This window comes from Clytia hemisphaerica, unplaced genomic scaffold (genome assembly GCF_902728285.1).
Source record: "Clytia hemisphaerica strain Z4C2 unplaced genomic scaffold, Clytia hemisphaerica genome assembly, whole genome shotgun sequence".
NCBI classification, from domain to species: Eukaryota; Metazoa; Cnidaria; class Hydrozoa; order Leptothecata; family Clytiidae; genus Clytia; species Clytia hemisphaerica.
In genome coordinates, this window is record NW_027104328.1 from 13654 (window position 1) to 40717 (window position 27064).

General features: G+C 35.4%; 1 protein-coding gene across 1 annotated transcript; it reads left to right on the forward strand.

Moving 5' to 3' along the window:
• Positions 1-1854: 1854 nt before the first annotated feature.
• LOC136817726 (uncharacterized) lies at positions 1855-24106 on the forward strand. The gene is made up of 11 exons (XM_067074042.1): positions 1855-2367; positions 2755-3053; positions 3451-3669; positions 4305-4445; positions 4789-4905; positions 5549-5627; positions 6289-6360; positions 6606-6649; positions 7140-7256; positions 22977-23558; positions 23714-24106. The coding sequence occupies exons 1-11, from the start codon at positions 1899-1901 to the stop codon at positions 24104-24106; spliced, it is 2532 nt and encodes an 843-aa protein (XP_066930143.1). The 5' UTR covers positions 1855-1898.
• Positions 24107-27064: the final 2958 nt, after the last annotated feature.

The window sequence follows — 27064 nt, forward strand, 5'->3', positions numbered from 1 at the left end:
GAGAAAATCCTTCTACCTCCTAGACTTGTTATCACTCCAACGTATTCGAGATGAATGAGATGGAGCATCTTGATTAAAATTAATCGCTAGTAGTATCCGGATAAAAAGAATCGTGAATTTTTACCGATCTTGTCTGTAGAATGCGGTGTTTTGCTATGTTTTTTTTTTTAATAACCATGTATAGCTGTAGGGAAAACGGATTCGAAGACCAATAATTTCCATCCGTATTCACGATATTCATGACGTAATTTCTTATACGAAAGCACTCAAAATAGGCCGGGCTTTTGCCACTAGTTTTATTGTTTAAATTCAAAATGAGTGGCAAACCCCTGGTCTATTTTGTGCTTCCGTATAAAACAATTATGGACATCACGAATCGTTTCGTATTTTTCATTCGACATGTACATACATTGACTAAATACAGCTAGAAGCCGACTCGCGTCAAATGTTTGTATCTACAAGCGTGCCGTAGCAACAACTCTAGTAAAACTCGAACCTCGTCCCATTTATCGTGTCTTTAGCACAACGGATGGTAAGTGTTTTGAGAAACCGAAATCATAGTTGAGTGCCTAATATTTACAGAATTATAACTTCACAACTCCTAATTCTTCTCTACGCCAAAAGTGCTCAATGAAAGCTCAGAACTTAAGAAAACGTTAAGAAAAAGGCATATATTATTTACGGAACTTAAAGTTTCATGCCGTCCCTATGAACGACGATTACCAGCTAAATCTATAACTTTTCAATTGAGAAATCTTATTTATACCATTGAAAGTATGGAAGGCAGAAATTAGCATTTTTTGCCCCTCTTATTGTTTAGAAGGAACCCGAGGGTAGCCAGCGTGAAACCTTTTGGAAAAGCGCCCCTATCAATCCCATAGCACTACTACTTTAACTGCTTTTTTCATTTTCGTTTAGTATGTTTTGAATTTGTCTGTACACAGACCCAGTATCTACGGCTATTTTCAAAATTAATTGCCGTAGAGGTCTGTTGTCATTGTCTCATTTAAGATTTTTCAAGCCGATCGCTGCAATGGAATGTTAATGAGAGAGGGGAGACGATGAGAGAAGTGTTGCTATTTTCAAATCATACTTCATCGCAGAGGTCTCCGTACGTGAATTTTTTCATCAAACAGACAATGTGTACAGAGCGTACTACGAAGCGATAAACGTGAGATACACTCTGGTACAGAGTAATTTTACATCCCTTCTTGTTTTCATTTTCCAAACAGTTGGGAGAGTTGGGAGGCACTTGAGAGAGTAAATCCAAATTATATTGATCTTCAAAATTTAGTGCCCGATATATAATTTAATGTTTTTGATTTAGAATTATGTTTTAGAAAATGATGATGATATCTTTTAGAAATTATTATAGAAAATTTGATTTTTGATTCGCTCGCTCTCACGATTATAAAAAGTTTAAACTGATTATTTTTTTAACCTCAAGAAAAATAATAGTCAATATTGTAATTTATTTTTAATGACAAAAGAACCATTTCAAACTCCTTGTGTTGTGATTTTTTTCTTGTTTTCTCTTATGATCTTTTATAGTTTTAACAACCTATTAAAGCCCATTCATTAACGATAAGAATAATATGAAGACCGGAATCGCTGATGGAAACTATTTTTTGCCTAGCGATCAAATTTTTTTGTCTATCAGTGATCCCGACCTTCCTATTATTCCTATCTCTAAAAAGAGTGTCAAATTAGAAGAGGGATGTCGACATTAGACCAACTTACGGTAAATGCCGTCACTCTTTAACAAAATTTCGAGATAGTAAATTTTTGTAAGATTGGACCCTTTCCTTTTTTCACATACTTACAAATTTTTCCCTGTTTGTTTTTTTCAGCATGAAAATATATAAGAAATTATAAAACAAAAGAAATACAAAATCAAGATGGCAGCACCAGGTTATGGGTCACGTCAGCAAATGCACGGTAACCGTGGCAACAATTTCAATAATGGTAGATTTGATAGTAACCAAGGAAACTTTAGAAATCATGGCAACGGCAATGACCATTTTCGAAACGACGGTAACCGAAGGAATTTTACAAACAATGGCGACCCTTTTCGAAACAATAGTGACCCTTATCGAGACAATGAAGGTCGCCAGGGAAACATAAATGACCCATTTCGTGAAGATAATAACAAAGAACATTATAGTAACCATGAAAATTTTATAAACGATAGTGACCCTTATCGTAACGATGGTAACCAAGGAAATTTCCATGGCAACCAGACTGGTAACTATGGGCAAGAACATGACAATAGATTTGTGAATACCAATGAAGGACACTTCAATGCCCAACGTGAAAATAATTTCGGAGGAGAAGATGATTTTTGTCACCCGAAGTTGAGAGGAGGAGGTACAATTAACTCTCTCTTATTCGAACCTCTATAATTCGAATCTTTCTGTAATTCGAACTAAGACAATGGTCCCCTTAGCTGGAAAGTAGTGTATACCTTCTCTATAATTCGAATCTTTCTGTAATTCGAATTAAGACAATGGTCCCCTTAGCTGGAAAGTAGTGTAATTCTTCGAATCTTTCTCCGAAGAAAAGTCTTACTTCCTTGAAGATCGAATTAGAGAGAACTGTAAGAGCAATCCTTAGCTAGATTTCTCAAAAAAGTGGCTGAACAACCTGAAATTCTTCTATTGGGATATTTATGTTTTACCGTGAAATTCAATAACTTTTAATTTAGATATCTTGAATTGGCTGCATGATCTAATATAATTTCTTAATCTTCTTAAGGTCGCGTTTCTCCAAGACTTGACAAACCTGAGCACAGATCTTACGACGAGGTCGTGGGACGTGATTACAATTCACGGTCACCCGATCGTCGCCAAGAAAGACGTCGTGGAGACTACGATCGTGACTACAGCTCCCGTCGCCGTCGCTCACGTACTCGTTCCAGATCGCGAGAACGAAATTCATCGCGCTCCTCACGTAATCGTTCGCGTTCTAGAGAGAGAAGACGTGAACGGTCACCAGGCTACAGACACGAACGTGATGATTCGAGGGATCGAAGGGCCAGTCGCTATGAAAGAGAAGTAAGCGATTTTTCTTTTTAATTTCACTTGTGGATTTCGGTGAAACTGCTTAAAAAGTAGATTGTTACTAAACGTTAAATCAAATCAACTGACTTTATTCAAATTTCGAGTAGTTTAACCGACATTGGGGAGGCGAGTCGGAAAATTTAGTATTTGGCACTTATTTTTTCAGTTCAGGAATGTATACTTTTTTCTGTAGTTTCTAAGGAGAAATTTGCCTAATTTGCTATCCTCTCCCTATTTTAAAGGTAATTTTAATGATGGTATACGAGTTGTGAGTAGTGGAAAAACTGTGTATAATTACTATATGTACTTAAAAATATGACTCTTTGTCAGCAGTCGAAGAACTGCGTATAACTACTCTGTTCGTGAGTAAAAATAAGACTATTTTTTAAAGGGCCGTGACAATGGTGACAATAATCGTGAGAGTGAATATCGACGTTCTCTTGCATCTTCATCCACATCATTATCGCGTGACGATCGATATCATCGTGACGATCACTCACGCACCGGTAATGTTGCAGGAACGACTTCATCAACATCGAAGTTTGATCTAATACAACCCTCTCCCACAGTCATTATACAAAGTCTTCATTTAGAAGCACAAGAAAAAGATGTGAGTGATTTTAATTTCATTAAACCATATGTTTTTAGCTTTTTGACTAATATAAGTAAGTTTGTGTATCTGTGTTTTTTTTTCTGCACCGGAGACGGCTAGTTTCTGATTTGTCTAGATCCTGATTGACTGAGGACGACGGTAAATTTACACTTTCACCGACCCAAATTTTGCGGGTCAAAACTGTGTTTTTTTTCCAAACTGCTCCTGTAACTCCATCGCTTTCAAATTCACAAATACATAGACTCTCTATAGATTTCTCCTAAAACCTCCGCTACCCTTGAATATTTGTAACAGTTTCAAATTGCCATTAATAGATGAGGGGATCCCCACGATGTCTTCCTAATTGATATCCTATGGGTATTCTGCCTACACTTAACTAAAGCAAGTTTATATCTACCCTTTGAAGTGCGGCGGTGTGACTGAAATCATTCAGAACAACCCACAGTTTTGACTCGCAGCGATAAAAGTTCTGATTTACCGTCTAAAACTAACAGCCTCCGTCGTAGGAAAGCGCCTAACTTTTTAATAGGGAAAAAAGTGGGGCAAAATTTTCTTAATGGGAAAATTAAATTACTTATCATTACATCTAAAATCTTTTGTAATCTGTAACGTGATTCGATTTATTTTGTTAGATCGAAGCTATTTTGAAAGAGGACGGGTTTGTAGCAAAGAACGTATCCGTCATCCGTGAACGGAATTCGGAGAGTCGCGGTTTCGCTTTCGTTGATTTTGATAACGAAAATATGGCTAGGGACTGGATCATCAAGCGACAGGTACACTTTTTTATATTTGAATAACTTTTTTCAACCTAATTATTCTTAAGGTTGTCCTTAAAATTGAGAATACTTTTGATAATGAAAATCAAGCTCTGGACTGAACCCCTTAAGCGGGAAATCCGTGTAAAACACTCTCCATAATTCAATTCGATCTTTATTTTGAAGAAAGTTCTTGTTCCCTTGAAGTTCAAATTAGAGTCGACTCTATTGCGAAACCTTGATTCCTTCAAGATCGAATTAGAGAGAACAAGTTTATTGCAAAACTTTGATAACAACTCGTGTTACTTTTGAAGACACTAGAAAAGGTAATTATGTACATTTTTATTCTTTCTTCACATAGCAAAAGTTGGTGATACTTGGTCAGAGATCGGTATTGAATTATAGTCGTAATAAAAAACAACAGCAACCAAATCAACAACAACAGCCAACCCATGTTGCTGACTGGACTTGTAACAAGGTATCATTAACATTGATTATGTATAGACCTTTTCATAAATTACGTCACGAACATCACTTGCCTCATATTCCAACAATTACCATGGTGATTATGTCTCTTGAGACATTAAATAATTTTATTTTATGAATAGAATATAGTTTTAATAAAATCAGCTAGGGGTTAATCACCATGACAATAGTTTCAAAATGAGGCAAATGATGTTCGTAGCGTAATTTATGAAAAGGTCTTTTCGTGAAAGGAGTCACTTATCTAAGGCTGGGTAGCTTAGTTTGTAGATCATCCGCCTTACGATCCAAGGGTGGAGCTGAGAGTAGGCGTGGCGTGGTGATCCATCTCAGCATTGAACCTCCCATGTTTAGCGCAAATAGAAAAGGGGATAGACACCCTCACTCCCGGAGGAGTGCGAAACAAAGTTGATTATAGTTTTCACGGCGTTTACTTCGGTCTTACAAGAAAGGTCAAAGTAGGCGTTTTCTTCTCAAAGTTAAGCAAAATTAAGTAATAAAAATCGGAGCTAAGTTACCTAAAATCGCATAATTGTTGTTTTAGACAGCCTTTATAGTGGAAAAACACTAGGATTTTAAGTGCTCGTTTCGGTCACTAACGGACGCTAAACTGCATCATGGCTGGATTTTTCTTTCAGTGTAATGGGTTGAATTTCGGAAGCCGCCACAAATTTGGAGAGCCCTTCGTTTGCTTCAAATGTAATACTATTCGTGATGGTAAGTGAGTGGCCCTGGGGTGTCTACACTTTATTATTCACCTAAATAACTACTGCTTAACTACAGTAGACTGCCGGTTATTCGAAGCTCCAAGGGGATAAGAATTTACTTCCAATAACCGGGAATTCGAATAACTGAAAAATTCGTTTTCCCGCCAGATTTTTAACTAAACCTTAATGGGGTGGACTTTTCTGAATTAATTGAGGTATTGTGGATCAGTTGAGCAAAACAAACACAAAAAAATGCTTGAATTAAAGCCATGAATAGTGATTTTTTGGAGAAAAAATGTTTCAATCGGAGAAAATCAAGGTTCTCATTCAACGATTTCCCCGAAACAAAAAATTGTTGGTTGTTGGTTGGTTTAGCCTATAATTGACCCCAAGTTCGAATAAACGAAGTTCGAATGAATAACTGGAAGTGTTTTGCCTGAGTTGGGTAAGCAGATGAACGAAGCAGGGGAGCGCCATCTCACTTCAAATTATTCGAATAAGTGCAGGTGTGAATAACCGGGAGTCTTCTGTAAATTACTATCGTATTATTGATCAGAGTATTTTAGCGATTTTTGAGTCTCATACAGGTTGATTCCCTCCTTTGAATAGAATCTTTCCACTCCCCCCCCCCCCTTAAAATAAAGTTTTTTACCACTTTGAATTGAATTTAGAATCAGATGTACAAAGACAAGACCAACATCAACAGAATAAAGATTCATCAGTTTGTGCTAACCCTTGTAATGGTAGGTCTTCTATAAATGCAACACTAACTGATTGATCTCAAGAAATAAAAATTGCATGATATTCATTACATCAAAATAGATGCACCAAAATAGGCCGGGCATTTGTCACAAATTTCATTGCACTTTTTTGGGTGATTCCGTATTAAATAATGCGTCGTGAATATCACAAATTAACTTGAATTATAAAGAAATATTTTCAAGATCTAACAATATGTTTTGTTATATCTTTTTGTTTCTTTTTCCAGTTCTCATGATACGTGGTATGGACTTCTCCACTGAAGAAGAAAAGGTAACACGTCATGAAAATTAGATCATATTTACGAATGACCGGTCACCCGCACAGATATCATATTCGTTTACACACTATATAAGTCGACTAGACCGCCATTTTGTTTTCCAATTAACCTTAGATTTTCGAACGGTCGAATTTCAAAACATTCGAATCGCGCTGTTGACGACCAGAATTGAAAACAAGATGGTGGTCTAGTCAGCTCTCAATCTGGACACGCTTCCTTTATAGGGGTAGCCCGACCCATTCAAGGAGTTAGAGATCAGTGGTTACCCGTTCTGTTTCGCTGCGTAAGGAAATGAAGCCATTCTATTGGTTAAAAGTGACTTGAAAATTGAATCGATAGATTGGCTATATTTTAAATCGGAACGAAACGAAACCGTACGTCAAACGTGTTATAAGGTCATGTCTTTTGCTGATTTTAGTATTTAATGAAAAATTTGATCATTTTAAGAATTATTCAACTTTCATCTACCTTCTTTATCCTCAGATACGAATGGAGGTTGTGAAACTGACATCAAAAGTGTTATACGACGTTCGATTGATTCGTGATAAGATCACCGACATGTCACGTGGGTTCGCTTTCATCGAGCTTGGAACGACTGAGGTATTTCTTTTTTAATTCACCCATATTCATTGTCTTTACCTAATTTTGGACGAATGGGAGGGAGTTTCTAAACATCGACCAGAAATGGCGACCACGACCAGCGACCACGACTGGCGACCAGATAAAGTTGGGTTATCGAGTTTTTCCTCTTTCTCCACCGTAGAGTCTTTCTCTTATGATCATTTATTTATCGAATTGAAGAGTAAAGCTCACCCCTGTCTCACCTACAGTGATTATAAAGCCACGTGCTAAACGTGTAGAGCAGCCATTTCAACGCTCTTGAAGCTTGAATAGAGTGTCAATTTCTATCCTTTTGTATTTTTGGCATCAAATAAATTAGTGGCAAAATTTGTACTGGAATTTATTTAGGAACCTTTATATTTGATCATCAGATCATTATTTTGTCAAAATAAGTCATTTTGACAATGTAAGGACGATAGAATAATTGATGAGGTTGATATCTCTAAATACTGCCTCCCAGGTTTGCCTACTCACAATTTCTATCTATTCATACTAAAAGCATCTCATTCGGTACAATTAAAATATTTGGTGTAATAAAGTTTACAGGCATCACACTTAATTGCCCTGTCAATATTTTTGTCAAAAAGTGTCGCACTTTGTCTAGAAAATGACTGGTAACGTCAAAGGTCACTTTTAGTATTCTCAGCTAGAGTAATTCTCAGCCACGTGCTCAGTGGTTCATTTGAAAGCCACATCAGGACTCGGTTTGGATGTTCTCTACGGTGGAGAGAGCAGATAAACTCGATAACCCAAATTTATCTGGTCGCCGGTCGTGGTCGCTGGTCGTGGTCGCCATTTCTGGTCGATGTTTAGAAACTCCCTGATTATTCGTTTCCTTTAAAACGCCACTCACTTTTGTATACCTTTTAAACGAGACCTTTTGCTTACGTCACAGAGGCTGTTAAAAACTGTAACTGGGTTTACTGAAGTGAATTATAAACCTTTTTCTGAGTGAAAAAGTGGCTATTTCTGCTAGAAACTGAAGTAAAGAGTGGTTTATTTTAATAAATTTGTGCTATAATATTTTTGAACTTGCCTAAATGTATATTCTGACTTGGAAAACGATATCTACTGAAGCTACAAAGAATATGGTAGTAGTGGAAATAATAAGACAGATTCTGAGAGAGAGAAGGTGGAGTAAGCAAGAGAGATATGGATTACCTCATTAACAAGCTGAAGACATTTCATCCCTATCTCTGAGCACTCTGAGCCTGAACGAGAAGTATCAAGTACAAGCGAGAGCGACACTTCACGAAAGTGACTATGAAACTTATTCTGAAGGTAGAAGTGGGAGTTTAGTATGAAGTTAGATCGCCGCCAAAATCATATGATTTTACTCGACTGGGTGCAAAGTTTTTCAGTATCAAAGCAATTTCAAAATATACTATATATAGGGTGTCCCTAATTAAAGTATCGAGTTTGAACATGCGATTGAGTAGAAAGTTTTAAGTGTGTATTCACAAAATTGTATTTTAAGCTCTCCCTCTTTTTTCTTTGTCATTACGTAACAATAAAAACATACTCTGCCTGTTTACAAATGCAACGAAATTACGATCATGAGAAAAACGCAATAATTAACTAATTTTTACTACCCCGAGAGAATTTGAATTTTTATTAATTTTGATTTTTAAAGACGTACATTTATGCAACAGGGGAATAGTAAAAAGGGCTATTGATTAATTTATACGTTGTAACTACCTTTTGTAATGAGCCTATGTGATGGAGAACGTTCTTATATTTTAGCGATAACACACACAAACTTTTTTACTCAATCGCATGTTCAAACTCGATACTTTTATTAGGGACACCCTGTATACTATCGAGGCAATGCTAGCATGCAAAATTCGTCCGTTGATTGAATAATGGGTGATTAGATCTTTTATGATTTTATGAACTCGAGGAAAAAAATAATTAAGAAATGTTTAAAGCTATTAAAATAGAATCTGTTGCTATGGCGACATTTACATATTAATTCAGTTCTTTTGTTAATCAACTTTAAGTTCGAGTTAATCAAGCTAATATGGTACTTTTCAGTCAAGCATAAATTACAATTCATTTATCAAAATATATAGCAAATCAACAAGGCATAGCAGGCATTGTCCATTGTGCTTTTGTTTTATGCTTTGAAATATTTTTTGTTTTTCAAAACAATCTCTAATGAGTAATCACTTTTAATAAAGAGATGCGTATTGGAAAGTTTTTTGTTAAATGAGTATGAGGTTGCATGGTGGCATGGTTGCTAAATGATTTCTAGCGTGTGAGATTGAAAGTCACTGTGGCTTCACAAATATATACTGGAAAGTATTTCTTTTGTATGTCCGTTTATTTTTTGTTTATTGCCGAGTTTACTTATTTGATATTCCAATGGGAGATCAGCGGCCGCCCGCTAAAGCTCAAAAAAGGGAGCCATTTTCCCATCGGAGATGATTGATAGTCGGTCTTTGATGTGCCGTACCCCCCAGTCGCGTTCAACTGCCCTTGCGCGTAAACTTAAGAATATTTCGGTTGGACCAGCCAATCTCCGAAAACGAGGGCCTTCTTACCAAGTCTCCCGCTGGAAAATCCTTGACAGGGTCTTGCGAAATTCCGTATAATCTCTAAACCTTTCGGCTGTTGAAAATTTTCCAGATCTTTAGAGCTTTAGCGTGTCGGATGAGATTTTCTGTATCTAGTACCAGATAACCAGTTTACCTTTTCAATAACTGTTGATAGAGGTGTATATTCCTTTTTAAAATCAGTTCTTACAAAGTAAACCAAGTATGGCAGAAAATAAGCATCTACTTTATAAGAATCAAATCAATAACTCTTGATAGCCGGTGACATACTTTTCGGTAATTGGTTCTTATAAAGTAAACAAGGGACGGCGCACAATATGAGCATATTTATTTTTTATAAGCATATACTTTGTAAGAGTTCTTAAAAAATAAATAGCAAATGTTCTTCAATTGGTCTTATTTTTTTAGTGATTTTAAGCCTCGTTGTTCTTGTAAAATTGTTTCATCAAGGCTCGATGTAAAGTAGATTTCAGATTAGCTTCAATCTCTACTTCTTCTTTTCCCATGCAGTTCAAATTCTAGGCGAAATTTTCGACTTCAAGTCGTCTTGTTTGCTTTTATTTCATTGGCGAAAATTAGTCAGTTAGGAACAGGCAGCTTGCCTGAGATTTGGTTGAAGATAGTGCCTAACTGGATATTGCCGAATCAGTCTATTTATAAATAGATAATCACAAATTGCCCAAGAAAATTTGAAAAAATTCGTCATGGATGGCAGTAAATATATGAGCTTTTTTTTTCTCAAGCATCTATATATTTGCGCTAAAACGTGTGTGTTTACAACGTTATGTAAACAGTTTTCGAAAATCTAACAAAGCTCTACAAAGCCTCCCCTTCACGGCTTTGCATTAGACTTTCAATCCATAGCCCAATTTCCTAAAGTTGTCTTATTAATGCGCAAAAGCATATTTGAGGGAAAATTGTTTAGTAATGTATTACATTGTACGGCGTTTTGGAATTCTCCAAATATCAGAATATAAAAAACGAAAGCTGGATATTGTTTGTTCAACAATTTTTGAACAATTTTGACGTCTAGGTCTGTATTTTTTATTTTTCGTTTTTCGACGTCAGTTTTATCATTTTGTTATGTTTTTGATTATTTTTTATACATGGTGGTCTTTAAAATTAAATATCTTGAGTTTCACTTAAGCTTTTGTAACAAAACTTTCAACAGCGCTTACTTATATGCTAAGGATTAATTCGATGTAAAAATACGTCAAAAAATTAAGTTTAAAAGATGTTTTTTTGAAAACGTTTGTCGGTAGAAGTGGAAAAAAAGGTGAAACTTTTGCACAATCACCAGGAAATGAAAAAAACTGGCAAGGACACAGCAATGTTTTTGCTACTGAAAGTTAGCCCTATTTATCAGTAACAGATTGGCAAAGTTTCGTTTGAATTCAATCAACCGTTTAGAAGTTAGATATAATTTAGTAAACACAATTGACGTCAAAAAATCTCGCTATTTTGGCATTCTGTTCCTTAAAATAGACACCTACAAGAAAATTTCGGACAGCAAACAAGTAAATTCGGAAACTTCAGACATTGTGCTACATAATGATATATGTTTGCACGTGCCTCTATGACTGTCATAGTTGACCTCCCCCAGCTCCTGGACTATATGTTGACGAAAAAAAAAATTGGTGCCAGTACGGCCAGGGAGGGGCGAAAGTTTTTTCTTTTGTTTAACCCTTTACAACCTAGGCTTTTAGGGACGGTTTAAAACTAGGGGGAGGGGCTTTTCCTGTACCATCCCTTAACTTTTGATCTAGTGGGTATTTTTGGATGAAATTTAGCACACAAGATCCCTGTTACATAAGGCAACTTTTGACAAAAAAAATTTTTTATTACGTCACTCATCATGCTCATAGTGAGCAAAAACCGAAAATTTTCTTTGTTCTTTTAAATAGCTATTGTATTCTTACAAAGGCTTTAGAAAAAAGTTGCCTGAGTTTAAAATGCTTATTTTATCCTAAATATTCAATAAATTACGGTTTTAAAACAATATACATGTTTTTTTTTTATAAGCATAACGCTTATAAGCATATGAAGGCTCAGATTTGCAGATTTCCTAAGCATAATAATTCTTAAGCATATAATAAGCATATTCTATGTCTGGATGCTTTGAAAGCTTAAGCATACTCGAGCCTGACCAAGGGGCATACACGACCCTGACCAAGGGGCATACACGACCCTGACCAAGGGGCATACACTTGCTTATAAAAAAAAAACATGTATTTGACATAAAAAATAAATTTGTATTGGAAATGTGTAAATTTTTGTGACACCTTAATGTCAATAATGTCATCATGCTCAAGGTGTGAAAATTTTTAGGTGTCAATTTTTTTTTATTTTGAAGCTAAATAAAAGTTAAGAATTTACAGAAAATTTCATGGCAAAAGCACTATTATTTCAGGAGATATTACCAGTAATCTGACCTCCGAACAGAAACAGCCCCCCCCCCTAGGACGAATAGGGTTAAAGGAGGTGTGTGAGCATATGATAGTAGATACCTTTGAACTTCTTCTTTATTTTTCAGAATTTTGCTAAAAAACAATCAAATATCGAACAAAATGCTTTGTCGGAAATATGGTCGGCCATCAACTTTAGTTTTGATTACGATTCTACTGATGGCAGCTCTTGTTTTTTTCTTTGGCATCACAACCCATCTCCATAGTAACGTCGATTCATCCGTTAAAACTAATATTCAACAGGTGAGAAATGAGTTATCATATCATTTTCATCAAAAACTCGAATCCGTAAAAACAATAGTAAAAATTGATCCTGCATTAAAACCAAGGAATATCAAACTACTCAACCAGCAAGATATTCAACCTTTCCGAGGTAATATTCTCTTTTTGGTGAATTCGAATATCGGTAATAAAGAACGTAGAACATCAATTCGCAAGAATTGGGCTAACCAAACAAAATTTAATCAACATCGAAAAAAATTCCATAATGTGAGTTTCAAAGCATACTTTATGACTGGCTTCAAGGCTGAAAAATTCAATTTGGCGAAAACAGAATCGGTAAAATATGGAGATTTATTGATAACAAATCGAACTGAAGATTATTGGGATTTTTCTAGACGCGCTATGATAAGTTTCCATTGGACAATTGAGAATTGTTACTATGATTACCTTCTCAAAGCAGATGATGATATTTTTATACATATTCCAAACTTGTTTACGTTTTTATATAAAGACCCGTACGTATTGAAACACCATGACCGTTTATACGCCGGCTATATCATTATGCACGGAAAACCGCACCGTAACCTCAAATTCAAATGGGGCGTTACATACGAAGAATGGGGCGCTGATGCATACCCGCCCTTCTCAACAGGGATGGGTTTTATATTATCTCGATTTATTATAGAGAAAATGATACCTCATTTTGATTGGGAAAAACCGTTTCGAGTTGATGACGTGTATATAGGGCATTTGGTATACATGGCGCAAATATCGAATATAGGAATACGGAGTAGTGTTGGTCAAGAATTTTCGAGGTTTAACGACCCTAAAAAATGCCCTATTCAAAGTAAAGCTATTGTTTATCATCAAGTCTTAACTGAAGACTGTATGCGGAAGCTAACAGAGTCTAGTTTGAAAGTAAAATAAGATAAATGGCATGAAAATTAGTATATAATATTTCCTGTTCGTAGCATCTTCTTATAGATTTTATTTTGAAATTCTAGAATTTATTGTATACGCTTTTTCTTTTATTTTTGGTATTTTTGCGTCAATTTTTAAATGTAATTAAATTAAAAACTGGCTTACTCGAAAAGATGGGAAAGGCTATATCTTTAAAATTTGGACAAGACAAAAAAATCGTACCATTCAGTAAATTTGTAAGTTTCATCCGATTTCTACAAAATATTTTGAGAATCATTACTGAATCTGAGTTCATTTTCGTTGTAGAGTGGTAAACGCGAGATACTGTACATCTGATTTTGATAAAATTAGCCATTTTCTATGTTTCTATAAGGTAGTTTAATACTAATTTATTTATACATTTTTTTAAAGCTCTTTTCTTTGGTATAAAGAAGATTAGCTAGTATAACGTTTATAATTCCTGCCGTAAATATTGTCTACACGCTTTTTTTTTTACAAGAATGGTGTTGTTCATTTCATCATTGATATACAGCATTCTTAGGTTTGGGATTGAAATTCAATCTTTTTTGTTTAAGCTGTTTCAGTCCTGATTGACCCTTTCGGAGATGAAAGTAGAGCATGATAGCAGTAAATGAACTTTGATTCTTGAACACTCACATCTCACAGACCCGCTGGGACCCCTTCCCGCTGGAAAAATTGGCCAAAATGTTGTCCCCGTGTAAACTATACTTTAAGTTTTGCTTAAGAACTGAAAATAATTAAATAAGCAAATCCTCACTGCAAAATTTTCTGCTTTTGTTTCCATCCCCACTGGATTTCCTGGCTCGAATAAAATGGGATTCAAATTTCCAGCCATAAAACATGCATACTTTTATTTTGAGAAAATCCAGTGGTGATGGTTTTTCCATTGAATTTCAAATGGGTCTATGGCACAGACAGAGCTGTATTATTCTGAATTCACACCGTCAAGGTTCGTGAAATGTATGAAAATTATTGAATAAGAGAATAACTTTTCATACCTGCTCTGATCAATTTTGTTTTCCAATCCATTATCTCGATGTCCTCAAATCACGTTGAATGCGTCATCTTTGTACGTCCATAAAGATGAAATATTTAATTGCAATTTCACATTCAACTCAAGTATTTTGGATGGATAAAAAAACACGATACCAGTCACCCTTCGTTTTAATCCATTTTGTTGAACTTTTTATATATATTTTTTCTGAAAAATCAAAGAGAATTGAGAAATCATTTTCATCCCTGAACCTGGAGGGGATAGGCCGGGGATAGGCTTTGTTTTAAGTTAGTCTTTTTAAGTTACAAAAGGAAGAAATTTTGGCAGGAATTTAATTTGGGAAAACGACCTGACGGATAAAAAATAAAGATAAGCAAGCTGGAAGAGGTTGGGTTAGTCACAAATACCTGTAAATCCCAAAGGGCTAGATAACGTGGTGCTTGAAACTTTTCCAAGTAAAAAAGAGGGAATATCGCAAAAAAAAAAATAATGTTGCCATCCTTTTTAAAAACCCGTGAAGCTTCTGATTAGACAAGCGCTAAAATTTTATTGCAATATTACGTGACCTATCCAATTAACCACGGCACACTTTTCAGTCAAAGCATTCTATCTAACTGTGGCGGGACTTATAATGGGGCCGATAGGAGTTTGTGTTGATAACTTAATTTAATTTCATAAAGGTTAAAAATAAAAAGAAATATGACGGTTAGTGTAAAACGCAGGTCACAGGTCACAGGTCACGGGTCACAGGTCACAGGTCAGTGTTGACAGGTCAGCTTCAAGTACCTGTAAACACACAAAGAAAATGTTTGAAAAACAGTTGTTAACGTCAAAAATATAATTCCAAAGGTATTTTATTGATCTAGAACTATTTTAAAGCCAAAAATCTATCCACATGCTTACCACGTGCTTTCGCGTTTCATGCCGTGTATAACACAGACCTGTAATACTTGTATTATATATTAAACCTATATCACACATGTAATAAAAATTATCTTTTTAATGTTAAATGCATGTTACGTATGTTATATACAAAGAATACGTATTAAAAAACATTGATCTCACCTTTGGCTTTAAACGGTCCCCTAACAGGAAAATAGCTATTTCACAATCCCTATGTCATATCTCATTTTATCTCCTGCATCACCTTGGGTATGATAACAAGAATTGATGAAAATAGCACCAATGGGATTATATTTTATAAATGTTTCAATATTTTTATCCCCTGCTTTGTATTTTTGATAAAATGACGTCACTATTTTCATAGCTGGGAGACCCGTCTACTCTGTTCGTGTGGTTTCGAAGTATAGCATTTAGTTCAAACGAATAATAATATAGAAATAACAGAGTAGCCGGGTATTTTTGTAGATGCCAAATCTGGTCGCGGAATTTTATTGGCTGTTAAACAATTGTTGAAATCACGTGATATTATTGTTTTGATTGGAAGTGCGCGAATCTGATTGGCTAACCTTAGCAACGGCTTTTTGGCACAAAATTCAAACCAAATGTAAACAAATTCAAACTGGGTCATAAATACCATACTCTCAATGAGTAGCTTCTGATGGGGTTTTTGCTTATGTGGTGCAAGTTTGAATAGAGAGTATGGATCTCCAGACTACTATTTTCATATCTCTAAAACAGCTCTGTTGGAGTATTTATTGTTTTCAAAAACTGTCAATATATATCCACTTGCAGCGTCAGCATCCTATTATGCATGAAAAATATTTTGATGTTAATTGGTGGACAAAACCTCATACTTTGAGATAACGTCATTATTTACATAATTTAAGTGTCATTTGTTGTCAATATTTGGGGTTGATGATTTGTCGTGTAAGTCTTCTAAATAACATATTTTGATATTATATTTCCATTACATATAATATTATCAGGAACTTATGTTATGAGTTGTATGTTACGAGTGCGTTACAGTTTGCCGGTCTGTAATTTGTATGACCTGTGACCTGTGACCCGTGACCCGTGACCTGTGACCTGTGACCTGTGTTTTACACTAACCGTAAATATGACAAAGTTGAGGACTAGAAAATTTCAAGAAATGTCTAGAAATAAACAAATGTGCCTGAAAAATGTCTCTAGAAAAGCTAGAAAATCGGAAAAACTAAGTCCAAAATTGGCTAGAAATGTCTAGAAAAATGTCTCTAGAAGACCTAGAAATTACCATAAAAAATGGATATCAAATGCCTGGGACAAAATGTGCTCAAATATATGAGAATAGAAGATTAAAAAATCTTACCAGCATGCGAAACTCAAATAATGCGATGTAAAAAATGCTCCATATCCACATATAAATGTAAGTAATGTGAATGCTCTAGTTAAAATGAAACAAGCCACATAGTAAAAATTTCAAGAGTCTTTGATTCCATAAGAAACTTTAAATTCTCAAAATTCGAAAGTTGAAAAAAGATGTCGACACAAAATCTCAACATTTCTCCTCAAAAGCTCTCATAACATAAGAATAAACCAGCCGAGGCTGGAAGGTCAGCCAATAGAGCTTAGCTAGATAGCTTTAATAAGTGGGTTAACAGATGTAAGAGATGTACTGAAACAGAGTAGACCAAAAATGTTGAATAATGTACAAAATGTGAAACATTTGATAACTTGATTTAAAATTATTTAAAACAAACCTGAGAGCTCCTCCAACCCCCCCCCCCACGAGAAGATCAAAGTATACTTCTCTTTAGCATTGTAGCACTGTTTCTACGACATCAAACAATTAAGCTATAGTTCATTAATATAAAATAAAAGAGAAACATAGTGTAATTAAAACTTTTTGTTAATTTCATTCCAGTCAGTTATGATACATTTTCTTCTGTTGGATGTAGACAATATCCATATCTAACCAAAGTGTTATCTAGAAATAAATTAGCAAATTGCCAAAACGTCAGAACCAAAATAAAGATATCCATCAAATATACATAGAAATTGTACTTTTTGTTTTACTTGATAAAACTCCAATAACACTTTAAACTCTAACAAGCTACAAACTTTAAGTCACAAAGCACAAACTCCAGAAAAAGACAATTTGCATCAAAATCTTTGCAAAACGTAGTTCATATTTATAACATTTCAACAGGAACTGTATTTTGGTAGACTTGGTCAAATTACAGAAACCATTTGTCAGTTGTCTGCAAGGCCAATGAGTACGTAAAAACTGACTGCTATTCAGTCAAAGCCATAATTTGGCAAGGTCAGAAAAACATAATTTACATCCAGTCTTCGTAAATAAATTTTGTAGTTTAGTACCGTCAAGTTACACAACATGCACACAACCATCTTGAAGACTTTGCTGGTCGCAAATGATAATCGAAAGCAAAACTTAAAATTCATAACTATTCAGGGAAGCTCATTTTTCCCCCATTTTGCTTTAAACTCCCTTTTGATTGGTCTATGAATTTGGGCGATCGCTTTACCGCCTTGACAGAATAAACACACGACCATAATAAATACAGTGTCCTCCAGGGTTTGTTCCCCCCACCAAATTCTTGATTTTTTTAAATCTCCCCCCTCTTTTTTTTCCCCCTATGACTTTTCAGTTTTTTAGTTTCCCCCCTCTTTTTTGCTTTCCCCCCAGAAAATTCTGAAAATATCATTCCCCCCCATATACCCGTATAAATTTCTCAAATTTCAACCTGACACAGACGTGAAATTTTGCTGCAAAAGGAATACTAGACAAAATAGAACGAAAATTGGTTAATTTTCAATCATGATCTAATCACATGATATCATGTGGACTGACCTTGGTTGCTGAGATAAAATTGAAGTGATTTCACACTTCCCCCCACCAAATTTGCCAACTATCGATGTTTTCCCCCCTCTTTTTTTTTCCCCCTTTACTATTCAAATTTTCATTTTCCCCCCTCACCCATTCAAAACTGGAAAATTGATTTCCCCCCCTTTATAAGGGGGGGGGACACTATGTAAATAAATTCAACAGGGCAGCGGAGTAGCAATTAATTTCAACTGGGAGTCCTCTCTTCTGTGCCAAGCACTGGCAGTGTTTTTTAAACTTTAAAACAATGTTAAATGAAGACCAGATGGATATGTTTGTTATGACTGTGCAAGTTGTGACGTGAGTGTGCATGTTGTGTAACTTGACGGTATAATTCATTAAATTCTAGAAACCATTTTTCATAACTTTCTGCAGTCCGCTTTCTGCAAGTCTGATGAGAGATATGTATAAACTGTTATCACCATTCATTCCATTCCATCATTCAGTCAAAACGTGCGCCAAGGTTAGAAAAGGATAGAAAAACACAATCTGCGTCCGGAACTGCGTGAAAAATAGTTAGATCAATTTCAACAAGAACTGTATACATTAATATTAATATAATCGATCAAATTTCAAAGACCATTTGTCATAATTTTGCAAGTCCAATAATAGGAGATGTGATGTCATCATTTGGTTCCCGTCATCTGACCGACCCTGATTTACGGTCAGCAGGTAGAGTTGGAGAGTCGGAAAGCTTATCCGCTGCTTTGCTGGATTTCCAATGTCGACATCTGCACGCTCTGTGTTTACAAGTTTTCAAATCGAAGTAGCGAGCCGCATGCTAATGGAGAGTAAACCGAAAACCAGTTTATCCACGGTTTCTCAATTTCTTAATTCGGATCAGTCCACACGGATTCCCTTTCAACAAGATGTAGCTGCTTCTTAAAAGAAAAATATTTTCGACCGACTGACCGACCGAATGACCCCCACTTTAAAAAAAAAATGACGGGAACCAAATAATTTTTTGCGATTTGCCTTATCATATATCAAACACTTCCAAACCAAGTCCAAAAAAGCACAATTGCATTATCAAATTTAGACAGTAGCTGTACTTTTGTAAACTTCCAATAACATTATAACACCATCAATCCCACCTAGAGGAAACAAGAAAAATATGTTTTTATTGCAAAAACTAATAAAAAGCAGCAATAAAAAGTATCAGAAAATTCAACATAAACAAAAACTTGAGCAAACGGCTTTAAACCTGCAAAAGATGTAGAAAAAGAATCCCCTTGATAAATGACAGAAATTGAAGCTTGCAACAGATTTACACTGGAAATACTTTGGTACAACACTGACTTATCACATCTGACTTATCGCTTGAGCCGCCATCTTGAAACACCACATTATGATCTGTAAAAACAACGCACGCTAAAAGTACCCAAAAAGTTAACCCGGTCGGAAGAAAGTTTAGAAATCAAAGTGAGATCGATCGGGAAATCGGATTTTTTTTTGCCGTCTTATGATGGAACTGGAAGTGGAAGAAAATTTTACCTATTTGAATGCTCAGCTTAGGCTGACCAACAAGGGATCGCGCACAATATGAGCATATTTATTTTTCTTATAACCATTTATTTTATAAGAATCAAATCAATATCTCTTGATAGACGGTGATATACCTTTAGGTAATTAGTTCTTACAAAGTAAACAAAGGACGGTGCACAATTTGAGCATATTTATTTTTCTTATAAGCATTTACTTTATAAGAATCAAATCAGTAACCCTCGATAGAAGTTGATATAGCCTTCGGTAATTAGTTCTTACAAAGTAAACAAGGGATGGCGCACAATATGAGCATATCTATTTTTCTTAGAAGCATATACTTTATAAGAATCAACTCAATAACTCTTGATAGACGGTGATAAACCTTTCGGTAATTAGTTCTTACAAAGTAAACAAGGGATGGCGCACAATATGAGCATATTCATTTTTCTTATAATTATTTACTTTATAAGAATCAACTCAATAACTCTTGATAGACGGTGGTATACCTTTCGGTAATTAGTTCTTACAAAGTAAACAAGGGATCGCGCACAATATGAGCATATTTAATTTTCTTATAACCATTTATTTTATAAGAATCAAATCAATAACTCTTGATAGACGGTGATAAACCTTTCCGTTATTAGTTCTTACAAAGTTAACAAGGGATGGGGCACAAAATGAGCATATTTATTTTTCTTATAAGCATATACTTTGTAAGAGTTCTTAAAAAATAAATAGCAAATGTTCTTCAATTGGTCTTATTTTTTTAGTGATTTTAAGCCTCGTTGTTCTTGTAAAATTGTTTCATCAAGGCTCGATGTAAAGTAGATTTCAGATTAGCTTCAATCTCTACTTCTTCTTTTCCCATGCAGTTCAAATTCTAGGCGAAATTTTCGACTTCAAGTCGTCTTGTTTGCTTTTATTTCATTGGCGAAAATTAGTCAGTTAGGAACAGGCAGCTTGCCTGAGATTTGGTTGAAGATAGTGCCTAACTGGATATTGCCGAATCAGTCTATTTATAAATAGATAATCACAAATTGCCCAAGAAAATTTGAAAAAAATCGTCATGGATGGCAGTAAATATATGAGCTTTTTTTTTTTCTCAAGCATCTATACTATATATTAATACTAAAACGTGTGTGTTTACAATGTTATGTAAACAGTTTTCGAAAATCTAACAAAGCTCTACAAAGCCTCCCCTTCACGGCTTTGAACCATCGTCTTTTTGCACCTCATTCAGATTTCCTACCCCTAGGAAATTTCCTACCATTAGACTTTCAATCCATAGCCCAATTTCCTAAAGTTGTCTTATCATATTTGAGGGAAAATTGTTTAGTAATGTATTACATTTTACGGCGTTTTGGAATTCTCCAAATATTAGAATATAAAAAACGAAAGCTGGATATTGTTTGTTCAACAATTTTTGAACAATTTTGACGTCTAGGTCTGTATTTTTTATTTTTCGTTTTTCGACGTCAGTTTTATTATTTTGTTATGTTTTTGATTATTTTTTATACATGGTGGTCTTTAAAATTAAATATCTTGAGTTTCACTTAAGCTTTTGTAACAAAACTTTCAACAGCGCTTACTTATATGCTAAGGATTAATTCGATGTAAAAATACGTCAAAAAATTAAGTTTAAAAGATGTTTTTTTGAAAACGTTTGTCGGTAGAAGTGGAAAAAAGGTGAAACTTTTGCACAATCACCAGGAAATGAGGCAAGGACACAGCAATGTTTTTGCTACTGAAAGTTTGCCCTATTTTTCAGTAACAGATTGGCAAAGTTTCGTTTGAATTCAATAAACCGTTTAGAAGTTAGATATAATTTAGTAAACACAATTGACGTCAAAAAAATCTCGCTATTTTGGCATTCTGTTCCTTAAAATAGACACCTACAAGAAAATTTCGGACAGCTAATAAGTAAATTCGGAAACTTCAGACATAGTGCTACATGATGATATTTGTTTGCACGTGCGTCTTTGACTGTCATAGTTGACCTCCCCCAGCTCCTGGACTATATGTTGACGAAAAAAAAAATTGGTGCCAGTACAGCCAGGGAGGGGTGAAAGTTTTTTCTTTTGTTTAACCCTTTACAACCTAGGCTTTTAGGGACGGTTTAAAACTAGGGGGAGGGGCTTTTCCTGTACCACCCCTTAACTTTTGATCTAGTGGGTATTTTTGGATGAAATTTAGCACACAAGATCCCTGTTACATAAGGCAACTTTTGACAAAAAATCTTTTTGATGACGTCACTCATCATGCTCAAAGTGAGCAAAAACCGAAAATTTTCTTTGTTCTTTTAAATAGCTATTGTATTCTAACAAAGGCTTTAGAAAAAAGTTGCCTGAGTTTAAAATGCTTATTTTATCCTAAATATTCAATAAATTACGGTTTTAAAACAATATACATGTTTTTTTTATAAGCATAACGCTTATAAGCATATGCAGGCTCAGATTTGCAGATTTCCTAAGCATAATATAAGCATAATACGCTATCCTGAAATATTTTTCAAGTAATCAATCTCTTTCTATTCAAAAAGGTTTGCAAGTGGTCAAGTAAGAAAAGACATTCCACGGCTAGCCACATTCTATTGCTCAAAAATTTAAATGCATTTTGAATCCAATATTAACAAAATTTTAAATATTTTATTAAAAAATTTGGTTGGGTGAATCAAAAGCATAATAATTCTTAAGCATATAATAAGCATATTCTATGTCTGGATGCTTTGAAAGCATACTCGAGCCTGACCAAGGGGCATAAAAAAACCTGACCAAGGGGCATACACTTGCTTATAAAAAAAAAAACATGTATTTGACATCAAAAATAAATTTGTATTGGAAATGTGCACAATAAATTGAAGTTGAGATAAGAATTGTTTGATACTCAAAGTTTCACGCAACTTTTCGTCACGATCTTCAGTCAAAAATTCTATACAAAAAATTCGTTTCAAGTTTACAAAAATATACACTGTAAAGTCTTCGTCAAAGCAATTGACGTCATTTCAGTCTTTGGTGTCGTGGAGTTTGAGGGTGAACTTATTCACATGCCGACATTTCGAGATCAGTTCATTCCTTGAATTTAACAGTTTCTCGGGTTGGTCGAATGTGGCAATTTCTAGTTTTTCGCTAAGGCAGAGTGAACATTTCAGCGAAGCACGATTGAACGGTGGACATTTACGGACTGTCTTCCAAGTAATCTTTGGGGCACGATTCTTTCGTTTCAACCTCCAAATCTCCTTGGAAAGTTCAGTTTCTTGGTTTCTTTGGTCTTTATCGTGATGACGGACTTTCAGTTGTAAAATGCAAGACGGGGAGCAAGTTGGAACGAGTCAAAAAGGACTTGCAGTCGAAATTCCGAGACTACGGGGATGGTTTAGAGATCGTTATTGAGTGCAATAAGACAATCGTCAATTATTTAGATATTACTCTTAACCTTGAAGATGGTTCATTCAAGCCTTACCTGAAACCAGACAACAAACTTCAATATATAAATACTCAATCAAACCACCCTCCAAATGTGATCAGGCAAATACCCAAAACGATCGAACAACGACTGTCAAATCACTCATCCAACGAACATATCTTCACCGAAGCCAAAAAACCGTACGAGAAAGCGTTGAAAGAAAGTGGCTACAACGTCGAACTTTCGTATAAGCCAACCAATCCAAAGAACACACAGCCAAAAAATCGCAAACGCCACATCACATGGTTCAACCCGCCATATAACAAGAACGTCGAGACGAAAATTGCCAGAAGATTTTTGCAGCTTATTGACAAACACTTCCCGAAACACCATAAATTCAACAAAATCTTCAATCGCAATACCGTTAAAGTAAGCTATAGCTGCACCAAAAACATCAAAAGCATCATCCAGAGCCACAACAAAAGCATCTTGAAACGCGACACTAACGGTAACGAGATCCCACCACAGTGCAACTGCATCTTGTGAAAGCATCTTGCCTCCTTAACGGCTCATGTTTGGTGGAGCGTTCAGTTTATCAAGCAACGGTCACCTGCGATGACGAACCAGATTACGGTGAAAAGTTCTACATTGGGTTAGCCGAACCTAAGTTCAAGAAACGATACGCCAACCACAAGTCATCCTTCGCCAACGAAAAGTACGAAAAAGAAACTGAAATTTCCAAGGAGATTTGGAGGTTGAAACGAAAGAATCGTGCCTCAAAGATTACTTGGAAGACAGTCCGTAAATGTCCACCGTTCAATCGTGCTTCGCTGAAATGTTCACTCTGCCTTAGCGAAAAACTAGAAATTGCCACATTCGACCAACCCGAGAAACTGTTAAATTCAAGGAATGAACTGATCTCGAAATGTCGGCATGTGAATAAGTTCACCCTCAAACTCCACGACACCAAAGACTGAAATGACGTTAATTGCTTTGACGAAGACTTTACAGTGCACAGTATATTTTTGTAAACTTGAAACGAATTTTTTGTATAGCATTTTTGACTGAAGATCGTGACGAAAAGTTGCGTGAAACTTTGAGTATCAAACAATTCTTATCTCAACTTCAATTTATTGTGTATAATGCTTCTTCCGGGTCAAGCACTCTCTTGCTGAAGAAGATATAAGCAACTTAAGAATATTGGAAATGTGTAAATTTTTGTGACACCATAATGTCAATAATGTCATCATGCTCAAGGTGTGAAAATTTTTAGGTGTCAATTTTTTTTTATTTTGAAGCTAAATAAAAGTTAAGAATTTACAGAAAATTTCATGGCAAAAGCACTATTATTTCAGGAGATATTACCAGTAATCTAACCTCCGAACAGAAACAGCCCCCCCCCCCTAGGACGAATAGGGTTAAAGGAGGTGTGTGAGCATATGATAGTAGATACCTTTGAACTTCTTTATTTTTCAGAATTTTGCTAAAAAACAATTAAATATCGAACAAAATGCTTTGTCGGAGACATGGTCGGCCATCAACTTTAGTTTTGATTACGATTCTACAGATGGCAGCTCTTGTTTTTTTCTTTGGCATCACAACCCATCTCCATAGTAACGTTGATTCATCCGTTAAAACCAATATTCAGCAGGTGAGAAACGAGTTATCATATCGTTTTCATCAAAAAATCGAATCCGTAAAAACAATAGTAAGAATTGATCCATCATTAAAACCAAGGAATATTAAACTACTGAACCTGCAAGATATTCAACCTTTTCGAGGTAATTTTCTCTTTTTGGTGAATTCGAATATCGGTAATAAAGAACGTAGAACATCAATTCGCAAGCATTGGGCTAACCAAACAAAATTTAATCAACATCGAAAAAAATTCCATAATGTGAGTTTCAAAGCATACTTTATGACTGGCTTCAAGGCTGAAAAATTCGATTTGGCGAAAACGGAATCGGTAAAATATGGAGATTTATTGATAACAAATCGAACTGAAGATTATTGGGATTTTTCTAGACGCGCTATGATAAGTTTCCATTGGACAATTGAGAATTGTAACTATGATTACCTTCTCAAAGCAGATGATGACATTTTTATACATATTCCAAATTTATTCACGTTTTTATATAAAGACCCGTACGTATTGAAACATCATGACCGTTTATACGCCGGCTATATCATTATGCATGGAAAACCGCAACGTAACCTCAAATTTAAATGGGGCGTTACATACGAAGAATGGGGCGCTGATGCATACCCGCCCTTCTCAACGGGGATGGGTTTTATATTATCTCGATTTATCATAGAGAAAATGATACCTCATTTTGATTGGGAAAAACCGTTTCGAGTTGATGACGTGTATATAGGGCATTTGGTATACATGGCGCAAATATCGAATATAGGAATACGGAATAGTGTCGGTCAAGAATTTTCGAGGTTTAACGACCCTAAAAAATGCCCTATTCAAAGTAAAGCTATTGTTTATCATCAAGTCTTAACTGAAGACTGTATGCGGAAGCTAGCAGAGTCTAGTTTGAAAGTAAAATAAATGTAAATGGCACAGCCATTCTAATTCACGTCGACATTGGGCTATTGCCGACGCAAATGCCGACGTAAATTTGGCTATTGCTGACGTAAAAGTGCTTACTGTCCTATAGAACCCATAATTTTTTGCCAACGCAAATAAATCTGAATTAGAAAGGCTGTGGCATGAAAATTAGTATATAATATTTCCTGTTCGTAGCATCTTTTTATAGATTTTATTTTGAAATTCTAGAATTTAGGTATACGCTTTTTCTTTTATTTTTGATTTTGGTATTTTTGCGTCAACTTTTAAGGGTGCATACCATTTAGCCAAAAACCCAAAAAAGTGAAACAGAGGGTTTAGCGAACGCATTGATTCATTTAAAAGTTTACCTAAACAGACGATCAAAGCCAACAGTCTTTTTTCTGTGTTTTCTTCGTTCGCTAAACCGAGGGTTTAGCCAACAAACTGCACCATTTGATTTTTTGTTTTGCTAAACCATTTTTCTAACCAAGCACTAGACCTTGTTCACGCTAGTTCACTAAGCGCACGCATGCATAAGGCCTAAGCTTTAATGTTTTCTTCAGCTAGGCTACCATTTTAAAATTGGTTGCTGTGACTTCAGGCATTCAAATTCAAAATGGTAAGCGGAGAAGTGTAAGATCCTAGAAATCGAATTAGCAATACAATAGCTTCTTTGTCGGTCGTGGCTTCTTCGTAAAGACGAAAGACAGATCTGGACTTATTTCGTACTTTCCAGTCTCTTGTTCGTAGTTTTTCTGACTTTCTGGTTCTGTGTGAGTTATTTACTATGTTTTCTAACTTACTGAATGACTTACCGACAGATCGCCACCGGTGGGATTCGAACCCACTAAATGCAAAGTTCCGATGTTTTGAAACCCAATGCCTTATCCACTGCGCCACGGATTCATGCCGAAAGAGCGTTTCTGATGGCTATTTATATTGTACGAACTGCAGACCAGACTGTATTAAGAGAAAATCACAAAAGAGTGCTTTTTTCGAGCTCCAACCCTAACCCTAACTGATAATAACCAAATTCCTAGCCAATCTGATACGTAACCACACCCAAACCACACCCATACCCTACCAGGTCGCTTGCAGGTCATGACACTATTCCCGCATGCCGGATCCGAAAAATAGATACATGTCTTTCGCTTTTACGAAGAAGCCTTTACCTTCTTGGTCAATGTAATTAAATTAAAAAACTGGTTTTACTCGAAAAGATGGGAAAGGCTATATCTTTAAAATTTGGACAAGACAAAAAATCATACCATTCAGTAAATTTGTAAGTTTCATCCGATTTCTACAAAAATCATGACAGAATCTCTGAGTTCATTTCCGTAGCACGAGCGATACTATACATCTTGTATTTTTAGTACTG